Source organism: Botrytis fragariae (assembly GCF_013461495.1).
Source record: "Botrytis fragariae strain BVB16 chromosome Unknown tig00000061, whole genome shotgun sequence".
NCBI lineage: Eukaryota > Fungi > Ascomycota > Leotiomycetes > Helotiales > Sclerotiniaceae > Botrytis > Botrytis fragariae.
The window spans coordinates 522,629-547,061 of record NW_023500994.1 but is presented as its reverse complement, the minus strand read 5'-3'; the positions used below and the strand labels follow the sequence as shown (position 1 = coordinate 547,061).

At 43.8% G+C, this 24,433-nt stretch overlaps 5 protein-coding genes across 5 annotated transcripts; 4 read left to right on the top strand and 1 right to left on the bottom strand.

Annotated features, from left to right (window-relative positions):
• Nucleotides 1–654: 654 nt before the first annotated feature.
• Nucleotides 655–2,371, top strand: Bfra_008283 (putative rab geranylgeranyl transferase escort protein; the record flags this gene model as incomplete). Its single annotated transcript, XM_037338646.1, has 3 exons — nucleotides 655–728; nucleotides 823–1,889; nucleotides 2,070–2,371. 3 exons carry the CDS (start codon nucleotides 655–657, stop codon nucleotides 2,369–2,371), a joined length of 1,443 nt encoding a protein of 480 aa, XP_037191952.1.
• A 623-nt stretch (nucleotides 2,372–2,994) lies between these two features.
• On the top strand, nucleotides 2,995–5,755 carry Bfra_008282 (uncharacterized protein; the record flags this gene model as incomplete). The annotated part of the gene is made up of 4 exons (XM_037338645.1): nucleotides 2,995–3,005; nucleotides 3,115–3,163; nucleotides 3,345–4,627; nucleotides 4,804–5,755. The coding sequence occupies 4 exons, from the start codon at nucleotides 2,995–2,997 to the stop codon at nucleotides 5,753–5,755; spliced, it is 2,295 nt and encodes a 764-aa protein (XP_037191951.1).
• A 1,794-nt stretch (nucleotides 5,756–7,549) lies between these two features.
• Bfra_008281 (uncharacterized protein) lies at nucleotides 7,550–8,080 on the bottom strand (the record flags this gene model as incomplete). Its single annotated transcript, XM_037338644.1, has 1 exon — nucleotides 7,550–8,080. The coding sequence occupies one exon, from the start codon at nucleotides 8,078–8,080 to the stop codon at nucleotides 7,550–7,552; it is 531 nt and encodes a 176-aa protein (XP_037191950.1).
• A 1,212-nt stretch (nucleotides 8,081–9,292) lies between these two features.
• On the top strand, nucleotides 9,293–10,742 carry Bfra_008280 (putative gdsl-like lipase acylhydrolase domain protein; the record flags this gene model as incomplete). The annotated part of the gene is made up of 4 exons (XM_037338643.1): nucleotides 9,293–9,498; nucleotides 9,557–10,268; nucleotides 10,317–10,667; nucleotides 10,719–10,742. 4 exons carry the CDS (start codon nucleotides 9,293–9,295, stop codon nucleotides 10,740–10,742), a joined length of 1,293 nt encoding a protein of 430 aa, XP_037191949.1.
• Nucleotides 10,743–20,663: 9,921 nt separating this feature from the next.
• Nucleotides 20,664–21,813, top strand: Bfra_008279 (putative c2h2 type zinc finger containing protein; the record flags this gene model as incomplete). The annotated part of the gene is made up of 3 exons (XM_037338642.1): nucleotides 20,664–20,955; nucleotides 21,010–21,437; nucleotides 21,499–21,813. The coding sequence occupies 3 exons, from the start codon at nucleotides 20,664–20,666 to the stop codon at nucleotides 21,811–21,813; spliced, it is 1,035 nt and encodes a 344-aa protein (XP_037191948.1).
• Between the last annotated feature and the right edge of the window lie 2,620 nt (nucleotides 21,814–24,433).

Below are 24,433 nucleotides of genomic sequence, written 5' to 3'. Positions count from 1 at the left end.
GCAAGAATTATGCGGCAGCAATGCAGTACGACTAGGCCCATCAGGTGAATGAACGACCGTTAGACCTGACTCTCCGATAGACAGGCAAATAGCATGCTGTAGCTACTATAATCATGCCGACCGGATAGAGGTACGGCTTTTGTGTTCCTTGATTCGGAACCACGTCAACGTGTGTCGTTATACTGCATATCGAGAACCTTGAGATCCAGTCTTCGCAATTGTCACTGATTGAAGAACCTTTCCTTTCATGCCTGATAATACCCAAGGCGCCGAAAACAAGTTCCAGCCTTTGAATATTTTCCTTCGTCATTTAATATGTAGCACACCTTTACGAACCGCTTCCTTCAGAACATAGTTTCCAGAGCAGTAGATACAGGACGCTGAATTAGTCTTTCGTCCAACTAGAAAAATCTACTGAAAGACTTTTCCGTACGACCGCATCTTCATGAGGAATGAGAAGATTTGAATTGTGTCGGACGACTGATTGAAAAGAAGGAAGAAAAAAAGTTTCGCGAGAAGTTTATCAAAGCTCAACATTTCAAGCACTAAGCTGTATTAAGCTTAGCAAAGATTTAGCGATCGGGCTAGTGAGCTCATGGATTGACCCACCAAGCTTCAATTATAAATTGCACAAACTTTTCGTAATCGAGAAAAATGGAATCGTTGAGCGAAACGCAATGGGACTTGGTGATTGAAGGAACTGGGTTGAAGCACTCATTGCTTGCCTTGTAAGTTCGCAACCCTACACATCCTGTTGTGGAGCTTGGTCGCGGAACATGCGGAAATCTAAAGAAGGAAACTAACTAACATAGTATCATGAAGAGCCCTCTCTCGTTCAAACAAAAAGATATTACACGTCGACAATAATGAATACTACGGAGACGAAGAAGCAGCCTTCAGTCTGCAAGAAACAGACGCTTGGGTAAAGCGGTCCCATACGCAGAGCGGCACATCAACTTTCAGCAATGCTTCTGCAACGTACAACTCTACCCTCAAAGAGAAGTTAGGCTTCTCGAGAGCATACAATCTCACCCTTTCACCACAAATAATATACACGCGATCACCACTCCTATCTTCCCTCGTCTCTTCAAAAGTTTACAAACAACTCGAATTCCAAGCTGTTGGTAGCTGGTTCTTATATGATGATGCAGCACTGAAACGTCTGCCGTCAGGTCGAGAAGATATCTTCCAAGATAATAGTATCGATAATCGCGCCAAGCGATCACTGATGAAATTCTTGAAATTTGTCGTGGATTATGAGAATCAAGTTGAGGTTTGGCGAGGCAAAGCTGAGATGGGATTGTCAGAATTCCTCGCGGATGAGTTTAAGCTTCCCCAGAATTTGCAGACACTCATTGGAGCCTTGACCTTGTCACTCGATACACTTGAGGGAACAAAGGTAGAATATGCGCTGCCAAGAATTCAGAGACATCTGACATCGATTGGCGTCTTTGGTCCCGGTTTTGGAGCTGTCGTACCGAAATGGGGTGGTGGCGCTGAAATTGCGCAAGTTGCGTGCAGAGCTGGTGCGGTAGGCGGCGGTGTGTATGTTCTGGGGACTGGCATCCGCGGTACAAAATGCATTGAGGCTGAAGGCATCACTACATTTGAAGTCGATTTATCGAATGATGAAAAGGTTAATACCAGATACATTACTCGAACCGATCACGATGCACCTCCCGCTGGAATCCGTGTTGCCAAAGCTATGGCCATCGTATCATCACCTTTGGCATCCCTTTTCACTAGTACAGTGGAAGGCTCCCCGACCTCTGCTGTATCTGTTATCGTTTTCCCCGCGAAAATTTTAGTAGCATCCAATTTTAGTCAGGATTACCCGGTGTATATTATGGCTCATTCTAGCGAAACTGGCGAATGCCCAGCAGGTCAATGTCAGTATTACCCTTTCTCTTATCTACCCACACACGCACTATATGATGAACAAACTTTAAAACTTATCTACATTGTCTGAATTCCATTGAAGATAATATAAAAACTTTCTGACCATGTTACTTCCATTTCCAATTCATTCAAACGCTTTTGAAAATACAAACAGCTGACAGTTGATTAAGGCATCCTCTACGCTACTACTCTCCTTCCTGAATCTTCGACCACACAGGCCGGAAAGTTCCTTTTAGATGATGCCATGTCCAAGTTTCTTGCGACAACGGAGGGTGATGATGGGCAAGTGCTTTATAGCGTATACTACGAGCAGCAAGGAAGCAAAGAAAAGTTAGATCTCGCCTTTAACGATCAAGTCCTAGTAGATGTCGAGGAGGAGTGGAGAAGAGTTTCTGATGGGACTGAAGAAACGCCATTCTTGGTATTTGAAGAACGTAATGGAATGAGCGATGATGAGGGCGCGGAATACTAATGAATCTATCAAGGAGTTGTGGGGTCATTTTTTGGGAGCTCATGAAGCGCTTGTAGACTCCATTTACGAATATGATGATATCATGAACTTTGCAATCTATTCATGTCTCAATACCTTTGTTTCTCCACGTGATCTCATGCTCTTTCAATTTTTAATACATCATTTGATGGCCTTATCTGCCACGTCATGGTGACCAGACTCCTAGACGTACAGACTCCAAAATGTTTAAGATCACTTTCTCACAACTTTTACACATTGTCTTCGCCAATTGTTCTGAAGCTGCCTCTCTCTTCAATATCCATATCTTCACCATGCCTTCTTACACAACAGTAACTCGATCCCACTCAGAATTGCAGTCACCGACCCTGATAACTGCTAGTTTCTTGAGTAAGAAATCAACTTCTGCTAACCACTTTGTCTCCCGGCTGACTTCAACCAACTTGTTTTCAACTTTCACATCGTTATTTCGTGAATTCAAATCAACAACAAGACAGGCACTCATTACATATAAGATTTCTATCGTTTTCACTGAGTTTGTATCTTAGGGCTGATGTATAAGATTGCTTTCGGTCAATGTTTGGTAAAGAAAATGGCTAGTTGTTGTATTTTTGGTGAAGGATGAAATGGCTCGATTGTGTATCATCACTCTCTTCCCTTGGATTTTTAGACTTTGGTTGATTTGGATCTCTGATATTTATTTGTTCCGTGGTAGATTTTAAATATTTTCTTAAAAAAATTCCCAGCGAATCAATTTACATCAATTATGCTCTGATTGCTCTGATTGCTTCGGTGGTATCAAACAGGGATTTTTGAGGCTGAATTTAGGCTGATGAGGTAAGCTTCAACCCCACACATTGGATGTACTTGATCTTGCTGACAATTTTCTTCAGTCCCAAATAGAGTCTGGCTTCCCATATTGATTATACCAGCTCCTGTCATGGCGTCTCAAGATATTTCAGAAGATCGCTTCAAGCATCACCTAGAAACTGTCCGATATTTGTTTGACGGCAAGTTAGATACAATGGAAGCTTACACTGCAAAAGTCATTGATGTCTGTAACAAGGCTCTAACATCAGGAAATATACGTCATCCTCCAATAACACATCGAATCAAGAAATGGGAGTCCGCTGAGGGAACTCTTCGGCGACGCCAGAAAGAAAGAATAGCTCGTCAACGCCTTCGTACTGTAGTACAATCAAAGGGTTGGAGTTGGCCGGACTGGTGTCGGATTTTGGGCCAAGAGCAATGTGAGGAAGAGATAGGACCATTCCAGAACCCTCAAGAAATTCTCGATGCTTTACACGACTTCAGTGGCCTTCGCATCTCGCTTTACTTTCCAGGAGATGTAGAGCGAGTTGTCAGCCTACTAAGTAATCGACTACAAGTCATCAGCAAATGGCGCAAAGATCAGGATTCCGACATTGCACAGAAGCTCGAAAAGTGCATTGAGGTACTTAACGAGCCTGGTGCTGCTGGAAAAGCAGCAGACCTCGTCAAGGGGGAGTTTCCAGGCTATAGAGCGACCCATCTCATTGTGAAACTCGCACCTAAGGACATCCCACCTACTAAAATTTCCCCTTGGAAAGACATCAAAGTTGAAATTCAAATCGGGACTTTGATAATGCATGTGTGGTCTGAAATCGAGCACGACATGTTGTATAAGCCGCTTGCATCACAAGATCAAAAGATATCTCGAGAGGAAGAGCAAGTATTGAACATTATTAACGGCATCGTGATGACAGGCGAAGGTGCCCTACGCCAACTCGAAACATGTATGGAAAGACGGCAGGATCAACGGACAAAAGACAAATCTGCGTTCGCAATAAGTCATCATGAATTGGGTGTCTGGATCGAAAAGTACTGTGCTGAACGTGCAAAACCGCTGGTTTCACATGACTGGAATCGCTTACCCGAACTTTTTGAAATTCTGAAAGCGACTGGCGATCATAAGCACTCAGAAGTTGAATCAATTGTTGAGGAAGTCTTCCAAGATCAAGAGAAAGAAGCCCGGCGCGATACCATCTCTCTGTTTATGTTACAAGTACTTTGCAAACGTAACCTCGAAGCCCAACCGCCATCCCTAGAACTTAATGGTGCAGGAATGCTGGGCCCTACTGCCCAATTCTGGGCTATACATTTTGTGCATAGCCTCAACATGGCAACTTACCTAGGTGTCGAAGAAAAATTCATTGGCATACCTGACAGACCTGAGCCATCAATGACAAAGATGCTTGATATCCTGCATCCTTACCATCCGTATGTTCAGTCAATTCACCAGCTTTTTCTCTCTTGACACCATGCTCAATACTGACTCGAAACTTCATCTCTGTATTCGGCATTAAATTTTCAACATACATTGAAATCCCATAATTTTCCTAAATTGGTTTCACATATCTCGTTAACCGCCATATACTGACTCTCCCATCTTGTAGTCGCTGTGGAGACGCTGCAGATGCCCAAGCTATAATCTATTACTGCCATGGGCTTCTCCATCGTCAGCATAATCCATGGGTAAGAGTTGCAACTCTCTTATCGCGTACCATCGGTGTCATTAGAACCACGGACTTCGGTGATTCACATGATATACTCGTACCAGGGATCATGAGCAGGTTTTTCCATCTCAAGTCGGTATCTGCGATCAATTCTAGCCTTGGAACTGGAATCATGGATGTCGAACAATACTGGATCATTGGGTTCGTGAGGTACTATTTAGATCGAGAATCTTCGAGACTATCATACGATGTCTGGGACCAAATAAAGTTATTGTCTACCGAGTCTAGGAGCCCAATCGACCAGCAATTCTTCAAACCTTCAAATGTGCCATGGCATCTATTCGAATATCCCGACTCAAGGTCATGGGAACTCATTGATCCACCAATCTTGACACTCAAACGGCTTGGGTCTGGAGTTTCGGCAATTGATTCCTCCAAAATACAAGAAACATCGGACAGCGCAGAAGGCATTCTGACCCTCCTATATCGACTGCACTGTCGAAAAAACTGGGCTCAAGTAAAAGAGAGCTACAAATTGGCGAGTTCCTTAGGGCGTCCTGCTATCCCCGATTATTCAAATTCTCATCCAGTGACGCCACAATCGCACCACGCTCCAGGCCTGGGGCCACTTCACCATATACCTGTAGGAAAACTCCGCTATGACATACGCTACGGGGGAAGCCTTCCACCACTTGCGCCGCCCGTCAAACCGCTTCCAGCCATTCCCGAAAGTACACGGGCCGACTGGCCATTAGGCCCGGAGGAGTCGAACTTGAGCGTACCTCGCACGCTTGTAGAGCTCCCCGCCGCCATTCCTCAGGAGCCAATTCTTACACACGATTCAGTGACCTCGCCTGTGGATTGGATGCGACACTCATCGCCGCACTTCTGAAACATTATTTTACAATATAAATCATCGGAAGCATGGGAAGTAGCAGACGCATCTGACTAGAATTATTGTAGCATGCTAGTCTTACATAAGTCAAATCCGCAAAGACTTCATCTTAATGTCACATCGACCAGCGTTAATGATCGAAGGAATGAGTTCATTGTAGTCAGCGGTATGGCGAAGACTAACGTCAGGATTTGAAGATCGAAGCCAAGCAAAACACCATAGGGGGTTGGCTCATTTCCAGACCATGCACTCTTCACAAGCTACCAGTCTTCTTACAATCATGACATATAGCCCAAATCTCGGCCGTTTGTCACATACGACCATAGACTGAAGAGAATTGGGCATCCCGTCCGCTCTGCCATACACAAGCTTCAGATCGGTGGATTAGTAGTTGGGTGGGTGACCACCAGCGAATCCCCACTGTTGTATGTTCAATCTCATTTTGCATTTTTCCATGCAGATTTTGCCGGTGGGCGATGGCGGGATGAGACGACGAACAGTCGGGTGTAGATTGACATTCGGTGAATAACCTAGTGGTTGAGATGAAATCAGAGTGAGTGAATGACTAGCGATTATGAGGGCAATGAGAGGAACGCCGTTTGGATCGATGAGGAATAACACGTCTGTTGCGTATGTGCACCCATCTATTAGAAATAGAAAATAATTGTAATCTTCAGCAATACAAACCCTAGCAACCAAGCTTTTGCCTCTGCAAAATCACACTTGAGAATATGTTATCAAAATGTGATCTCCGTCCTCAAACTACCCGGGTAACCAACCTATGTCTTTAGCTTCTCACCTAAAGCCCTCATACAACGGAGCCTCCAAGAAAGGAATCCAAAACGCACTCTTTCATCAAGGGGCTATTCTCATACGCAAAGCAATGTGATATACAACTGAGAAAGCTACTTTCCCCTTTCCTCCTTCAGTTGAGATAGGGGCAAGAAATGGTCTTTGACTAGCCTTTTGATCATCCTCATCGCTATAGATCTTGGGCGGTTCGAAGCTCCCCAAAACTTTTGGTAAACAGAGGAACAAGTGTGGGTGCCTTTAATTACTTAGCAAGGAACGCTTCGATTATTTGATTCCGTTGGCATGTATATGAATTGAAGCTTTGGGTGACTGCTGTAGGAAGATTGCTATTTGTCGTAGGTGCCGCAGCTAGATGAGGTCATCTCAAATGCCCCGGTGTGGTTTATTCATCTCATCGTGGCTCCAAATGATATCATCGTCATCAATGATCACATCAAGAAACATACGAAAAGACATGTAAACGAGGATCTCAAAGCGGGCTCGACATGACATTTAGTGACTAATCTTGCCAGTCCAACAACATTGATCGAGCCGTCCAATCAAGAGTATGAATCTCCGGAAAATTAGACATTGAAGAATAATAAATTACACATTTTCAGTATGATAAGTCAATCGCTTGCTCCGCCCCAAACTCATGAGATAAACTCTCGAATATCTACATTCGAAACCTGATATCTCCCTAATATCGGAAAATGCGTATTGGCGCTATCCTAAAAGGAAATAATGTCAAAAAACAAAAGATTTCAAATCAAACGCCGGCCGCGAGGCTATCCTTTCTCCAGCCGTGAGGCAGATATTTCTTCTCAGTGAGTCCGAGCCTGGTTTCTCCACTGATTCCCGTTTTAGTCCAGCCAAGCGAATACAACCGCCCCCTTCCCCTTCACCTCCATTATATCATTAATCGGCCCAGTATATAATGATCCAGATAATGGAGTTTTTGTTCCGTTCTCCAATTCAAATATTGTATGCCTAGCGGTTTCATCTTCGATGTCTTCTCGAACTGCCAGAGCTCTCATGATGATGCCTATGCCGATGTCTACTACCACTCGTATGCCCGCTAGCGCTCCTATCCACAGCCTGTTCCATTTCCTCAACTCTCTGTCGGTAACTCCTCACAATATCCCTGATATGACGTATGCGGTCGAAATCCAATTCCAGCTCATCGATTTGTCTGAGTATATCATGAAACCGTGCGATTTCCGCATCCGCCATGGCAATCGCGTTCCCCGCATTATCATATTGTTGCTGTGCAACAATAGCAGATTGCTCAGATAGATAGTCAAGTCTCGCACTGATTTGTGATATGAGATGGTCGAAATGACGCCCAAGAGCTGCGAGTGAAGTGGTATCGAGTAGGAGGAGACCTTGTGACGAGGCTCGCGAGGCTGCGCGAGAAGAGCTGGAGCCTGCAGTTACGGCAGCTTGGACTTGATGGTGTCGAAGGAGAGCAATTTCATCAGCGGTTAAGTTGAGCTGGGTATCTGGCACAGATGGGGCAGGTGAGGCCATTGGTTCTAGACCTCTTGGTAATGCGATGAATTCTGGATGATGCCGAGCGATGACAGAAGTCTACTAGATGATTTTGACACCCTCACAGAGAACTGTGAAGGCGCTGTAAACTTCATGGTAGTTGTGATTCAGGAAAGATCATTTTCCAGGAGTCCTTTCCCCCTTAGCTTGGTGATAGTATAGATTCAAAGTTTGGTTCCACGAGAGCTGAGCTTTGACGATAGACAGTCAAACCAGGTAATATAAGATCCACAATCGGTTCCGGTATTTTGGATGCCTTTCTTTTTATATATGAGTGAATAGATCAGCTGAGAACGATAAGTAGGCTCTTTTCATTCACTTGTTCCCTCCTCTACAGTATTTTGATTCAAGGTGATTTCCGCACGAGAGTATAAAGTATGGGTAGATTTCCGTTAGGAAGGTGGTCTAGTATTAAAGGATAATTCAAATTAAACAAATATAATTATACACGGGAAAGAATGAAAGCAATGGCGATGAGTGGTTGAGAATAGAAGTTCAACGATGGTCGTTCTGTGTGCGACCTTCCTCCCGCCAACTACGGATAATTGAAGTGGTCATTCGGTGCTAAGAAAGATTGAGTATGGTGGTACATGCATAAATCTTTTGTGCATTTATTCATAACGTTATGCAAGCATCATACCATGTGCATCTTATCAACCTGAAGACTGGCATCACTCAACAACATCAAAATTAACATTCACATCAACATCACTGTTCATTGTCGATGTAAGAATCTCAAATCATACCCTTTCATCTGCCGGATAAGAAACCTATGGAGCAAGGGAAGGAAATCCATATCGTGTCAATATTCAATGGCCCCATTGACACGATATATACATGTACATGTGTACACCTTCGCGAGTGCGGCTCGATCTTCCGGTGCAGATGCTCCCATGTAGTGCATGAGCAGCTACGTGAGTGTGATTGACAGTACTCGGGACATCAGTCCCGAGAAGTGTTCTCGTTATTGCACATCTTCTTCAGAGAGTCTGGATAGAGTGCGCCTACTATACAGCCGCCTCGGGAAAACAAAATGCCCCATTTCCGCTCGCTGGGCAATTACCCCGCAGTCGATCGTGACCTTGCCAATATTGCTTCAAGATATCTGCAGTCTTATAAGTAACGGTCTTTTAGCAATATGATTTCTGCGATTCCTTCTGTTGTTGTTTGTGTAACTCTCGCACTGTCAAAATGAAGTCGTCTATGATTTCAAGTATAATCCTATCTTTTTCTTGCATGGTAACTGCAACAATTTGGCAGAATGATCAAGTCCGGATCACAAATTATCCAGACACGAAGATAGAACTCAGTGGCCATGACTTCACCGACTACCCTCCCAGCGCGCCAGAACTCTCCTACAAAGGACGATGGGACCGTAAATATGTTTCCTGGTGGTCGTAAGTTATCTCTTCTGAATTCCATCCATAAGGCGAGAGAAGACTAAACAAGCCTTAGAGCACCCGGACTCAAATTTGGATTTACGGGAGAGGAAGTCGCCATTACATTTGGGCCTTTGACCTCGGACACTGTTTTAATTGGATATCGAGTGAATGGTCAGGATTGGCAGCTCACAAATATCACTACAAATGCCACGCATTTACTAGTTAGTCCAGAGTCACCTGCGATAGATGTCGGCTGGCCTATCACCCCATCAACTTTTGAGCTCAGAGTCACAAATTGGGCCTATGGTGTCCAGATCTCTGCCGTCCATTTGAGTAAAGGCGAAAGTCTGATCAAGATTCCCAAATCTTCAAGGACTATCGAATTCATTGGAGATTCTCTTTCTTCGGGCTATACAGCTACCTTAGAAGGGCTCTCAAGCTTTGCGTATGGTATGGGAGCCGGTCTTGGAAACACCGAGTATTCCATTACAGCATATCCGGGAATTTGTTTGGTCGACCAATTATGTTGGGGCAATACCAGAGGAATGTTTCACCAATGGTACTATACTTCTGATACTAGTCCTCGGGCCACTCAAATATGGGGCGATAAACCAGAACTTTGGGATTTCTCCAAGCAAGATGATGCCGATATTGTAGTGATCAACCTGGGGACTAATGACAGCAATGGCGCGATCAACGTTACTAGTTCTGAATACGTTGCTCAGTATACCTTACTGATTGAGGGTATTCATGCTGTCTGGCCCAACGCTCAAATAATTCTGATGGTAAGACCAAGTTCACAGGCTGCATATGAACATTACTGATACAATTAGTCTCTCTGGGAGGGTTTCTTTGCCTATGGAAATTCTTACGCTCAAGCTCAAGGATTTGCATCTGAAATATACAACATATATCAACATTTCAACTCCAAGAAATACTTGTCCAATCCAATATTGTACAATCCGCATACCAATTCTACTTATTCTTCCAATCGATCCTCTACTCCATTCGTATCTTATTTCAACACCACCGGCTTGATGCAACACAACGATATTGGGCCAGCGTACCACCCAACAGATGTGGGGCATATCAAGGTCGCGAGTCATCTAATCCAGTATGCGAGAATGAAATTTGGCTGGGAATTGTATGCAACTGGCCCGGAAGTATTTCACGATACCCTTTACGTACGTTAAATTCCCATGATTTCTTGAATACACTACTGACCTATCGTTTAGTGGAACGACAACCAAAGCTATTGAACATCCGTCAAATATCTATGTAGAAGTGGCGAGGCATGAAGTCATGATAACCTTTATTCCTTCCGTCCCGTGTGTTCGATAGACATTTCATGGCCTGCTAGACGCACTATCTGGGATCCAGCACAACATTGCGTTTCTATAGCTTTGATAGGTTGAAATTGCACTACCTCCGCATTCCCATGACTCCTTCCGTGAAGATCGATGATTCACAATCCTCATAGTTGTCTCGTGATGCAAGGTTCTGGGCGCATTTCAATTGATAACGTATCTTATTACATTTCAGATCCCTCGATTTCCCATCGTGTCTTCCCAGCCCGTCTTACTTAAGTTCTAACTCATTGACGCCCTTTAACCTCGTTTACGATCATACCCCCACCTAACCCAAAAAGTAAAGAATAAATAAAATACACAAATCGAAACCCAGACACGCACCCTCCAAACCCCCACAACTTCATCTCAGCAGAAAAAAGAATAATTCAGCATTTCCAAAGTTTCACCTCGTCTCGAGTGACACAATGTGTAACCCCCGCCGCCCGTCCCGTACTCCCCCTGTTGCTTCTCAAACCTGAGATCTCAACTTTAAAAGTATGACACAGTTCTTATTCCGCCTATTTCCCAATCCAAACTTAGAGCGTTTCATATCTTCCCTCAACTTCTCCATTGAGTTTGAGCGAATTTGTTTTGAGCGTTAGTGTTCGAATACAGGAATTTTACTTCGCGTATGTGCGAACTAGTTCTACTTCGTGATGGGTTTGAATGCTTATTTTGGAGGGAGCTGGTAGGTGCGTGAACTGGACGAGATCGATCATCTGTTCTGGGGAGGGATGACGATGCTTACGGAGGATCAAGCTATGGTATTTGCTGAATAACCATAAGATGTTTCTTCCTGTGCACATCTACTTTTTGCGCTGCCTTGATAATCAATCAAGGTACATTTGTTTTGATATTTTAATTCCTCATCGCGCCCAAGAATATTAATTACAAGTGACCAAAACACTAAGTTGATTGCATGCTGAAGTCGAACCGGAAAGTTCATGCTGTAAATGTGCATCTTTGACGGCATGCTAAAGGTCATGTGACATGTGTTGAACATCTCCCTTTTCGGATGTTGTGATTAATATCAAAAGCTTTGTGACCAGCAATAGCGACGAGTACACAGATACTTCTTCTGCTCTTTCTGGATGAGGTAAAATATACCCCAGACAGTCATCATCAACCAATCGCTCTGCATCTCTTTCGATTTATTCACGTCAAATCACGCGATAAAGCCTTCCCTAGTCCACAATACCCTCAAAGCAATTAGCATGCACCCTCTCCTTTTCTACTCCCTTTCCCCTGATGAACTCCTATCACACAACATCTCCTATTCACAGCATCAACCAAACAAACCTCAAGCCCTCCCCGCCACATTTCTCATACGAGAGTCACTCCGAAGCCACTCGCGGAAAATCTCCATAAACTAACTTATCATCTCATCATTATCTCATCTCCTATTTACCCCATGCCTCACGCCAAGCAGGGCAGGATTTGTGTATCATTTTATATCGCATTGTCAGCAGTACGTTGCGCCGAAAAATCTGGTACGGGGAACGACGCGCACGACGATCCGGGGAGCGTAAGCATGCGGTGTGATGTAAACGTGTATTCAGGGAGTTGAGATTTTCTGGTAGGGATTGTCTTCCCTTGAGTGCATCGCTTGAATGATTATCCATGAATTAAAGGATTGCTGTGAATAGAGTAGGCGAGTAGATTAGCTACCTTGAGCTATCGTAATCAAGGCCAGGTATCGTGGAAGGGGTGCTGATTGTGTGAGTGAAGGGTGAAACGTGCGAACATGGTTTTATTTGAAATGATTATGCAGAGGGAAGGCGAAGGAGAAGTATTTCAAGGAACGGGGATTGATGGATACTTTTGCCGCTTACTTGGAATTTACTTGTCGTATTTCGTGCGTGTGTGATGTTTGGTTGTATAGTGGCCTATGGAAGAATGTACAATGTATGTGAAGATATAGAAATCATATTTTTCTAACCACAGACGCAGGGCCGCGCGCTTCGAATTGATTCTAGATGTTCAGCCCTAGCTGCGTGTGCCCATAAATTTATTCTTCAATTGACTTATTCAGCTATCTTCCAAGGCTGCCGTGAGACGATCGATACATGTTGGTGGAACCGTTTGTCAGTGCCAGTGCCAGTGCTTATGCTTACATTTCCCCAGCGTGTTTTGTGGCACAAACCAAGAAGTCGACATTTAAGCTTGTTTCCTAGTCGAGATGGGAATCATCGATCATTGTACCAAAACAGGCCAGACGAGCCATTTTCAGCCCCAAGCCCCGGACTTTTTGTTCGTTTGCAGCCATTGGATGTCTGCCGGTGGGTTGTTAAAGAAAAAGAAAATTAGCAACAAAATAGTCGTCAACTATCGCCTTTCTAGAGACGCCACCAATATTCATCATCCCGCGCCAATCGAAAAATGCTTCGAAGAACATCAAAAGAAATGAAAAGCCACGACGTTGCAGTAGTCTAACGTTTATGGGGAGATTTTGTCCGAGGTGGCTTCTGCCGAGTTTTGAGGAATTGACTGCCGCGTGATCACGACGGCAGAATAATATATTTAAGGTACAGTAAATGCAAGAACCGACTCGTTTCTAGTGCAGGCGTACAGTCTTTGCAGGAAGAGAATACTTCTCAATGAGGACACAGGCTCGCTTCATAGATTCGGGTGTCTGCAGGTAATTTTGTAAGAATGGGATGATTTTTGGGCCTTCAATGGACAGACCACTCAGCTCGCTTGCAGATGAAGACTTTGCTATGACTGGAGCGCAAATGTACAGAGGAATGCGATGTATCCATTCTGTGCCTCTATCGTTAAATTGCTCCCCAATATATTAAGAACAGTGGACTGGCTGGGCCCGGAGAGTTGATAAGCCTGGCCATGATGTACACCGAAACAGAAAATTCCGCAAAAAAATCACGAGGCTAAGTGCCGCTGACCCGATGAAGGTACTCGATCGGGGGGGGGGGGAAATAGACTGGTTCCCCCCTGCGATTGTTTATGGAGTGCAGTGCTCACTTAACCTACTACCGGCGTTGTGGAACTTAAGTCTTTTATCTTACGTGCCAAAGCGTGTTTCCAAATATGTGATCCATTTTAGATTGGTGAGATTTGGTCTATCCCTGGAGGACGATGTCGTTTGGATTGAGACCTCTAAATAGACTCGCTCTGATGGATCCTGCAATAATAATCGTTGACCAAAACTGGGATTGTCTACGAAGCGAATGGGGCCTCTGAATTAAAACGTTGCTCCAAGAGTGAAAATGGAAACTATAACCCAATGATCGCTCCCACTATTCGATCAATCAGACCCAAATCAAGAATTTGCCATGGGTTACTTCGCTTCAACCTTCACAAGGTGTATCGGGAACGGCAAAAGTTGCGATGTTATCGATGTATCCGATCTTTACCCCGATCCAATCTATAAGATATCTCGAGGCTCTCATTGTGATCCACTCCTCCACTAAATCTCCGAATGTGAGTGACTCCACGAAAACAGCCTTGATTTGCAGTTGGAATACCGGTAGCGGGAACAGTTGGAGTGGCTGGATTATCTTTACCTCTTCACAGGAAATAATGATTATCTATTCTGAATCCCCACTCTCTAGATGTAAAGTTGAAATAGGAAAAAGAAATGCTCTGAAAAGCACAATTTTTGAGATTCAAATGAGCTTGAACTTCGAAGCGATTCAAACCCTGAAGCGATATGTATATAAAACTGGTATTATAGGTGGCTGCAACAAGGTCCAGGGCCGTAAGAGAAACAAATAATGTGGTACCGCGCGCAAAATGTGAGGTAAAATATGCTTCACAGCACCTGGGCAGTGAGGATGATTTCGATGGTGTCGGCGTTGCATACCAAATAGGGACTATAATGACTTACTCGGCGGTTGCAGAGTGGACCTAAAGCACTGCGTAATGTGACTTAAATTCCGGATTATGTTTCTTCCTTATTTATGTATTGAGTCAAGAGTAACCTAAAAAACAAATAGACATGGAAATGCGAAATGTGTGGATTTTTCGAAAATTCTTGTCAAAGAATTGAGTTATAAAAGCTCTGGTGATGGCTTGATCTGGTGGCATGTTCGTCGTAAATTGATCAAATCACAGACACAATAGAATTCCTTGTGGAATCTTCCAGTCGGATATAAAAAGATGCTCCACGATTGGAATATTTCAAAAAGGCAGAGATACACCCAGTTGTGAGTTGGCCAAGTGGATTGCGGACGATGAACAGGGCGTTGGAAGCAGGTTTCGACGGGCTGTAACGGATGATCGACCCCCGCCTGGTAAATGCTGCCTGTCCACCAGAGTTGATCCTAGATGGACATCAAGATCCAATATATGCAAATAATATGCAGCCCGGATCTGTTGAGTGACCCCAATTCGCGCATTTCTTGGTAGCAGGAAAAAGTAAGGCAGTTGATAGAGATAAGACCTAGGATGAAAATTAGACTCCATCAACCATAGTCTAGTCGCCAAAAGTACTTGAGGGTGTGATGAAAAAGTTAGCATCGTGAAAGGATGATTATGAGGCTTTTGAGAACATGCATTATATATTAATCAAGGGGCTAAAGGTGCACTGTGCAAACGCGTATCTTTGGGAAACCTTGCCTATTTCGGGTGCATGCATTCCTTACTCCAGAGTTCCTGACTCAGAGAAGCCTTTGCTCCTGAATCAAACTGTTGAGAGTTGTCAGCTCAATAAACACTGCAGTTATGCTTTTGCTTTTGTTGAAGATTGAACACTCGTCACATCTACATGTTTGGAGTAGCAGTACATATGGCTATACAGACACCTATATATGATTTCGAAAATGCTATATAGGTGGGACGGTTCCCTGAAGTAGTTCGTTCTTTGCATATCACTACTGGATGAGGAACTGACCGGCTAAGAATCACGAACTGTGAAGTATACGCGTTCATGAATAGTAGCTTTTGGCGACCGCGGGGCAAGCTTAATCCAAAGCTCCATGTGGTCATCAACGATAATCCTTGGTTGAAAAGGACCGACAAGCTGCCACTTTCCTAGGGCCCTTGGTGAAGAGTATCACTGGGATGCGAAGATCACCCTGCAGGAGATAATTTTGACACCAATCACAATCAACTGAATGAACTCAATGCTCGATGACGATATACCTTCGATCTATTCTTATTGATTATCACCGAATGTTCGTGTCTATACTTAGGTCTGATAACTCTTCGATGTCCTGGATCAAGTTGACAAGTGGAATGATTGAACTCTTAGACTCGGATGCTCAGATTGTGAAATATAAAAGGCATATGTAGCTAAAGGATTTCACTTAGGAGTCTGATTCAAGTCCAAGTAGGTGAAAGAGTAGGTATGTATGTATAGACCTGCATTCGTTTTCTTCCCACGCATTCGTATTGAATTGCTACCCATTTCTGTACAAAGCAAGGCGAAAATTGGTAAAGCCAATTCATAATTGACTGAACTTAATTAGCATACCAGGATGGCTGCTTGCAGAAATCATCTCCGAGGATTTCCATTGGCACGAGCCACGATGATATCCTTATCACCTCGCAGTTGCCTCGCATCTACGCCGCGCCGCAGGGTAAGATGTGCGATATCCATTAACTTAAACACTACCTGTAGAATAACGAACATATACCATATGCTCACTGTACACACTTCTGTACACAATATGACAAAGATAGTTTTGTTGGTTATTATGGCACGAGGAGACGGATAGTCACATCTCCGTCATACTTTTTCACATTTCAGCCCGTTCATGCTTGTCGTGCAAGAGACAACCTCTAATGAATTTGCCTATTCTCATCAATGTAGAAGCGAGAACGCCTTCTCGGGAGATCATCTGCCGCATATCAAAAAGGGCTTGTGAGTATCCGAAACATGGCAAATCTCTAGAGATACGGAGAATTGATCATGTTCTATGACTGTTTGACTGCGAGTAGGTAGTTGAATTAAACGCCAAACGTCCTTGAACTTACCGAGTTTCAAATGATGATTATACTATACTTACTATGCGCGATCGTGCGAATTGATTGATCATATTGATCGTGTTTTACTAGAATTCATTTTGTACCCGTATGACAGGCTATGCTTTTATTTTCCAGCCTCCGCAGTTGCTAGACTACTCCAGGTTTCTTCTCCGGGAGGGGGTAATGAAGGGGCTTCGCGGCGTTATGGTCGCACTCTAGCGCAGCAGTGTTCTCTAGACGAACATACACACATAAGAAAGCAACAAATAAATACTGGCTGTTCTCTGCTTTCCAGTACCTTAATCCGGCGTTCCTCAATAGTGTCGTGCTTGTAAAAAATGATGCACAGTGAATAAGATGCGGTCACACTACAGCCGAGTAATTGGATATGGAAGAATCTTTAGAAGGTTACCATGTATTTTGTGTCTCGTCTCTAACGGTCCACACAGCTTGTCAGATACGAAGATACTTCCAACCTTCCACCGATGGTGTGTGTACTAAGATCTGCATTATCCGAAGCAAGAGCGATCATCACGGCGCTTTTCAGCTTTAGCTCCATCTCTACCCCTACTGGCCTACTGATAGAATAATGGGGAACAAGCCAGATGATGGCAAAGCAGGGGTACTCGACTCGACTGAACCCAATATGCTGGCTGTGGATGCAATCGAGCCTCGTGTTTGGGTAGTGTGCCTAGGGATATAGCGCTGCTGGGTACGAACTTAGAAGATTGGTAGGAATGGGCTTTGGAGGGTATGAAGTAACTAACGACTGGGTTCAATGTGATGACGAAAAAAGGGTGTTACAGTCGAGTGTGCACTGTACAGTGCCACAAGATTCTCGGTGAGTCGGCGTACCGTAGTGGATGATATCCAGTGGAATATTTTCGCGAAGCCCCTTCATCTTCTCATTACGATATTTGTACCACTCCGACTCCGAAGTTCTGTTTTGTATCCAAAGCCCAAAATAACAGTATTCACACGGCTCACAATGTCTCTTGCCATATACTCATTACTCGTTGGCATAATGATTAATTAAATGCCACTCGTTGATACATGAATCAATACTTCATCAAATTGACCCAATTTTCGAATCATGGCCAAAAGATTAGGATGCTCAATGATCCTCAAGAACCTAGATATGTACCTAGATATGTACCTAGATTGATGAACCCAGATCATTCAGCCCAAAATATTCAGCTCCTTGAAACATATATTTATCTAATTCCCGATGAAGCTTCAAGACCGAAATTTGTTTATAATCATACGAAAGCGCTTTTGCACCAATTAATATATTTTTCGATTTATTTGCTCAAAAAGAATCCCTACCTAAAAAGATTAAATCAAGATTTGAACCGTCAACACATCTCATTCTCCTCAAGCAAAATCCCGTATCCCTTGCGCCGGGATGATCATGATCTAACGGCACTACTCATGTTAGGTTCCAATACAGAAAGAAAAACATGGTCAACACGGGCCGTAGTAGTGGGAAAAGCGTGGGAAAAGTGTGGGCAAAGAGTGATTATCGTTCATTGACAGGAGCATGAAAGTCCCACAGAGGGTGGTAGAGATTCGAGATGGGCTTCAGACGGCACGGGTAACATTCTAGAATGTCTCTAAGATCATATAATGATAGCTTAAGGCCCTTAAAATGAAATTAGACAGTAACTCGCCAATAGAACACGAACAATACATCACATTCTGTTAATGAACAATCAATCAAATTGGTCTCGCCATTGAATGGTTTTATTGCCATCACATCATACTGCAACTGTGTCAAATTCTTCTCCGGTCCCACCCAAGCATACAATCTGTCTTTATGAATTAGAGCTTCGGATTTGAATTCCTCTTATCTACATTCAACATGTTGTACAAAAAGAAAATGTTAAAATATGACCTGCAACGTCTAAAGTAAAAATAGCGACGATCTCTCTCTCGGCGGATAAAGAAACAACGTTCCCCATTACTGATAGACATTCATCACAGGGATGAAACTCTATTCGTAAGCCGGTAGGCCTTCCATGGCCAGAATATCCTCGAGAATATCATCAGCATTGCAGGAACTGTACAGTGGGATGGTAACCCCCAGAATTCCGTAACTTCAAGATCATTTCTCTACCGGCACTTCGTCAAGTCGTGTAACAAAAGATAATCTCACTGCGCTGGCCACAACATTATATTTCTTCAAGCCTCGACAGGCAACTTCGCTGTTTAGAGGGTTTTGACGATATCATGGATATTCAATCAAATGTTAGACTCGTCTCCATTCAAATGAGCGGAGGGGAAACCCTGTATCATATCATTCATCCCAACCTTTATCACGGACCCCTCCATCCTCCAAGCGAGCACCGGCAGAGACAAGCAGTGGGCGATCGCTGGAACAAATGTAAGGGTGCTAGAGAGCAAGGGGAATGCTCTGTAAGCCGCTTTTCCAGAAACTCGTTCAATTTACTCCAAACTGACTTGCATTTTGACTGGTTAGTTGCAACGCTTATTCGTCCCAAGAAAGACGGATTGTGTCAAAGTATCAACAGTGCACCGGCGATTCACTTGATCCTTCAACTGTAGCAAATCCCGCGAACAGACTCTTGTGAGTTATAGGTGGCATAATTTCTACATGTCACGATTGTACCTTCCGATGAGTTGGGAAACTATGAGAGTTTGTAGATGTAGATTGCAAAGTTTGAAAGCTAGCATGCATATACAACTACACCTGCATAACCCAAGGAAATACAGAACACGAAATTGATCCATCGCCCGAGTTATTGCCACGGTAGTTGCCAGAATAACCCATACTGTGCTATATCATATCACAGAGGGTACTGTACACATTTTTAAACAATCCTGCACATTAATACTTAGGTAGGCCTCAGGTGTCTCGAGAGTGTGCTGCAGCTAGAGCTGTCAGAACTTTGAAGACTCAAGCCATACCCTGGAACTCCACTAAAATTCATCGTCAACCCTTCTAATGTTAATCTTTCAAGGCTTAAGAATCTCCAATTTCCAACAGAGCATTGCTATGCTAATTTGCCGATAGAGCACTGAAAGTAGGGTTCATACTAGCAGATCCCAACTTGGAATCACCGTTTGCGCGTCACCTCGTCTCATATCTTTTTCTTAGCAGGTCGCCAAAAAACCTAATCCCAAACATGTTGAAGTGACAGGCAGGGTCACCCTTCAAAACCTGAAAATTTATGTCGAAAGAAGGATCCACGACATCTAAATTGGGTTATGCTCCGAGGCATGCCTGTCTGCATTAAACAAGCATCTTTACCCTAGCCAATCCCCTCCAATCCCCTCCACTTGCGGGTGCATAACGAAAGTAACGGTCATTGCAGGCATGAGACCCCCTGGACCCACCCTGGACAATCCTGAAAATTCATCCACTGCAGTGCCTGCACGTCCACATCGAGCACGCAGTACCGGTCGAGCAATACCAAAAGGCGGCGAAATCCCGTAGACCAATATGAAGCCAGACTGTCGTCCGGATCATCCCATCCATCGAGTATTATTATTTGTGCCAAGTTTGGGGCATCTGAAGTCACAGTCCCGGAAGGTAGACCCACACCCAATTTGTGACAGCAAGTGTTACTCTGGTATCCTACCAGGATCTCTTTGGTGGATTCGCGCTGATCGCCCACACCCATTGCCCTCGGGAGATCTGATATTAAATATCTATCGATCCCTCTCGTCCTTCAAAAGCCGTATATTCGCAGGCGTATCTTGAAAGGAATAGGTTCAATCACTTCATATATACCACCGGCCCAGTGAAACATACGAAAACCCTCAAAATAATCATCTAATTAACTTACATCGATCTCTTGCATTCACCTACTCATCAACTTCTTTTCGAACTTTACAATATCCGGCGTTAGACATTTTCGATCTTGATCCGCTTCATATAGGGTTATGAATCTCTCTAGTCTTGTTCACCAGCGAAAAAATCATCAACAACAACATTTTTCTCACTATAATAACACATCAGAAGCAATGGCATCATCGATGGTTTCAAATCCCTACACAGTCCATCCTATGGCTCAACACTCTTCCTATACATACGTTAACGCACCTCAACCACCACCTTCACCACCCGTCGACGAAACTTCAAAGTGTTCCCTACCATCCATTTCAAGTCTATTGGGTTTGGCCGATGGATCTAGTCCTACAGAGCAAGTTCAGCAACAGTCATCGCCACAACAAGGTCAGTGCTTTCAGATCTTCTCCCGTGTTTCAAATAATTGATTTTGTCCCTCAGCAGCTTTCAAGGAAGATTATAGACCTGATTCTGGACATCAGTACGGTCCTTCTTCAGCAATGAGCTCTCGAGGTGCTCTTCCACCCACACCTCCAATGCAATCTGACGGCGGCTTCGACGGCAGACAATCACCGCCTCAAGCATCTAGTTCATCATATCCAGTAGTCCCCGCACCAAACTATTATTTTAATCCTTCTCAAGTCTCGGCCATCAATAATATGGAGCCTCACGCACAACGTCAACCAGTCCAAACTGTTACTCGAAGAGTTTCAATGCCAGTGTCTTCAATGCCATATGGTCATTCGCCGTTCAACGGATCCTACACTATGTCACCTGGCGCCCAATCTTTGAGCTCTTACTACCCGAGCCCACTGCAAACACAATCTCCTCAAAGTTCTGGACTATACTATCAAAGACCCCTTCCACAGGTATGTTTATTCCTTCATTATCATCAAGACACAAGAAGTAGTGTAACTAATTCCTCCATAGCAATTCCCTCCACCAATGATGCCAGTGTCTGTGACTCTAACTCCATCATCCGGTGCTAATCCGTGGCAACACCATCATTATATCTCTCCTTCGTCAGCAGCCTCATTTCCTCAGTCACAGGACAGATATATCTGTCAGACTTGCAACAAAGCTTTTTCGAGACCATCGAGTCTCCGAATTCACAGCCACTCACACACTGGCGAGAAACCCTTCAAGTGTCCACATCAAAACTGTGGGAAAGCCTTCAGCGTTAGGAGTAACATGAAGAGACACGAGCGAGGTTGCCACAGTTTTGAAAGCGGCTCAATGATCTGAGTGCTATCTAAAGAGGTCGAATGGCGATGACAGATGGTCTTTTTTTTTCACTTGTCTATAATGTATAACTAACTGGGTATTGTGTGGGATGGCTTTCCTTAATCACGATACCCGTCCTTATGGTCTATATTTCCTATTCTTGGGAGGATTTGTATAATTATGAAAGGCGTTTAGAAACACCGGAGGCTGGATAATATCTGCGGTCCGCATTTACATGGGCGTTAATGGCTATTAGTTCCTCTGAGGTTACGAGAGAACGGATTCGAATGTAAAGACAAGGTTGAGACGAAGAGATCGCAAGGTCTCGAGGTTGCTCTGGAAAGAGAAAGGGATAGGAAGGCGGAGAACTTCATAAAGAGATGCTTGGAAATACATCACCATTCTCTAGAGGATAGATAGATGATAGTGTAAAAGTAATGGAATCAATTCAAAAGCATTACCTGAAAAGGACGAAGAAACATCTCTCCTGCAACTTGAACTTCCAGATTTTTTCAAGTTGGGTCAAATTTTTATTCATAGAAAGTGTTATAGACTGTCATTGTTTCGCACCATAATCTTTGGATCTACAAATCTGTTCCAACCACAGCTACAAGACAAAGACTTTCAAGATTCAAATTTCTACAGGATACTATCATACATCCTGTGCGCAACGTCTGGCACTCAAGTCTATCGCAGATGTCTCGAAAGTAGCTTTCATCAGATCCACTCCCATCCTCTCTACATGAAAAAAATTCAAATAATAAGAAAGAAAAAGGAGCATCACACTCCACTTCCTCTCCACTCTTCCATCTTTGCAAGAAACGTTGCAACTTACTACGGCATTTGAACGAAAGAACCTAGACTTTAATCCACAGTAGACCTCAATGACCCAAAGTGCAAGAAGATCCGATCTACTGCATCCTGGGACCGTCCGCCCACTATCAACGGTGGCTATGGCCATCAATGGCAATCAAATTGCGCCGTTGCGGGAATCATTTACCCACTTCTTTGTGATTCTCTTGCCACGGTGCCTGCTTCTCCCTTCGTATTTCTACCTGTCGGCTTTAGTAATCATGTATGGAGTCAGAGGAACATCTCTAGTAAAGTTATTTACTCTGTCCGAATGCCACACTGGTCATTGTGCATTGAGAACCGTTAAGGTTCGAATTATCTGCGACCGGGAACTTCGCGGGAAAAGTAAGTTAACACTAATAAGATTGACAGATACGTACTCTAGACGATGATCTACGATTTAGAGGATTTCTGATTCAGAGATTGACATCAGTCCTTGACCGTACATATCAAAGTTCAATAGTGCGGTAAAAGAGTTTCGGCGCATGTGAGGGGAACCTGGGAAGCAAATCAAGTTCTAACTTTGGTCACTTGAGTGAACAGCCGAGCTACAAGCCTGACTGGGACATCAACTCTATTTTACAATGTGTGTGGTTGAAGTTAACAGTGACGAAATCTAAATCCCGAAAAGTGCATATTCAGGATTTGCAAATAGCAGATACCTACCTGTGGGCTCGTGAATTCAAGATCCGGGACCTAGAGTAGCATTTGCTCCAGTTTGCGTATTCGCTCCACTGTGCAGGAAGTATGCAAGCGAGGGTATACAACAGAGTGTTTTCAAAATTCAGAAATTCCCGCCGTTTCCGGGAACTCAATACCACTTACTCGCCGCAGAGCTTTACCGCAAAGAAAAGACTCACACCAACAAGGCCTGTCCCTTCCGTTCTCAAGCCCTCAGACGCTATAAACACACTACAGCGAGATGCCAAACCGTCACACACAACTAAACTTCATCACCAACGCCCTGAATCCACTACCCACCCTCCCAATTCAAGGAATTCCCCGCGATCCACTCTCACATAGCACTTTGATTCACTTTTTAACTCCTATCCGCCTGACCCCTTGCCACAAGGCCTGTACACATGTCGGGTTTTTATTACTGAAGAGTCAAGACAAGTATGTACGATTGCACATCCTATCCCTCAAACACATCGCTTAGAGCTATCGACAAGCTACCCATCGCGAACTATACCCACTGAGGTCGTGTCAAAGTCGTGTCAAGCCATGTTGCTTACCCACACATTGGCACTGATAATCGACGTTTAAGATTCTCTCCATCGACGCCCCGTAATCTTCATCTCTGGTCCCATACCCGAACGCAGCAACCGTACCTCTGTATCGGCAATAACAGCTCTCAGATATAGCCCAATTCATGATTCATTCCCGATTCCAGCATGATCCAAATCTCTCGATCCCAGAAGGGGAATGCATTGGAACTTTCTTCAATATTGACATCCATCGGAGATTTGATAGGCCACGCAATATATTCATCGATTCCATCTCCTGTACTCTAGAAGATATTTAATCCTTCGGTATTGCCAATTTTTGTTGACAAATCGTATAAAATGCTTAATATACTGATACCTAGATAATTTAGTCGTTATTGAAAAGGTACTATAGGTGGGGATGTAAGGGGTCAAACCACCCGCCAAGCCCATTGACACTCATCTAAGCCCTACAACGTGTCTGAATTGATCAATACACGCACGGAGTACATGCCCAAACTTTAATATTGTATTCCCTCTTTGATGATATCAAATATCAACATAAATTAAAAGTCCAGGAAGTA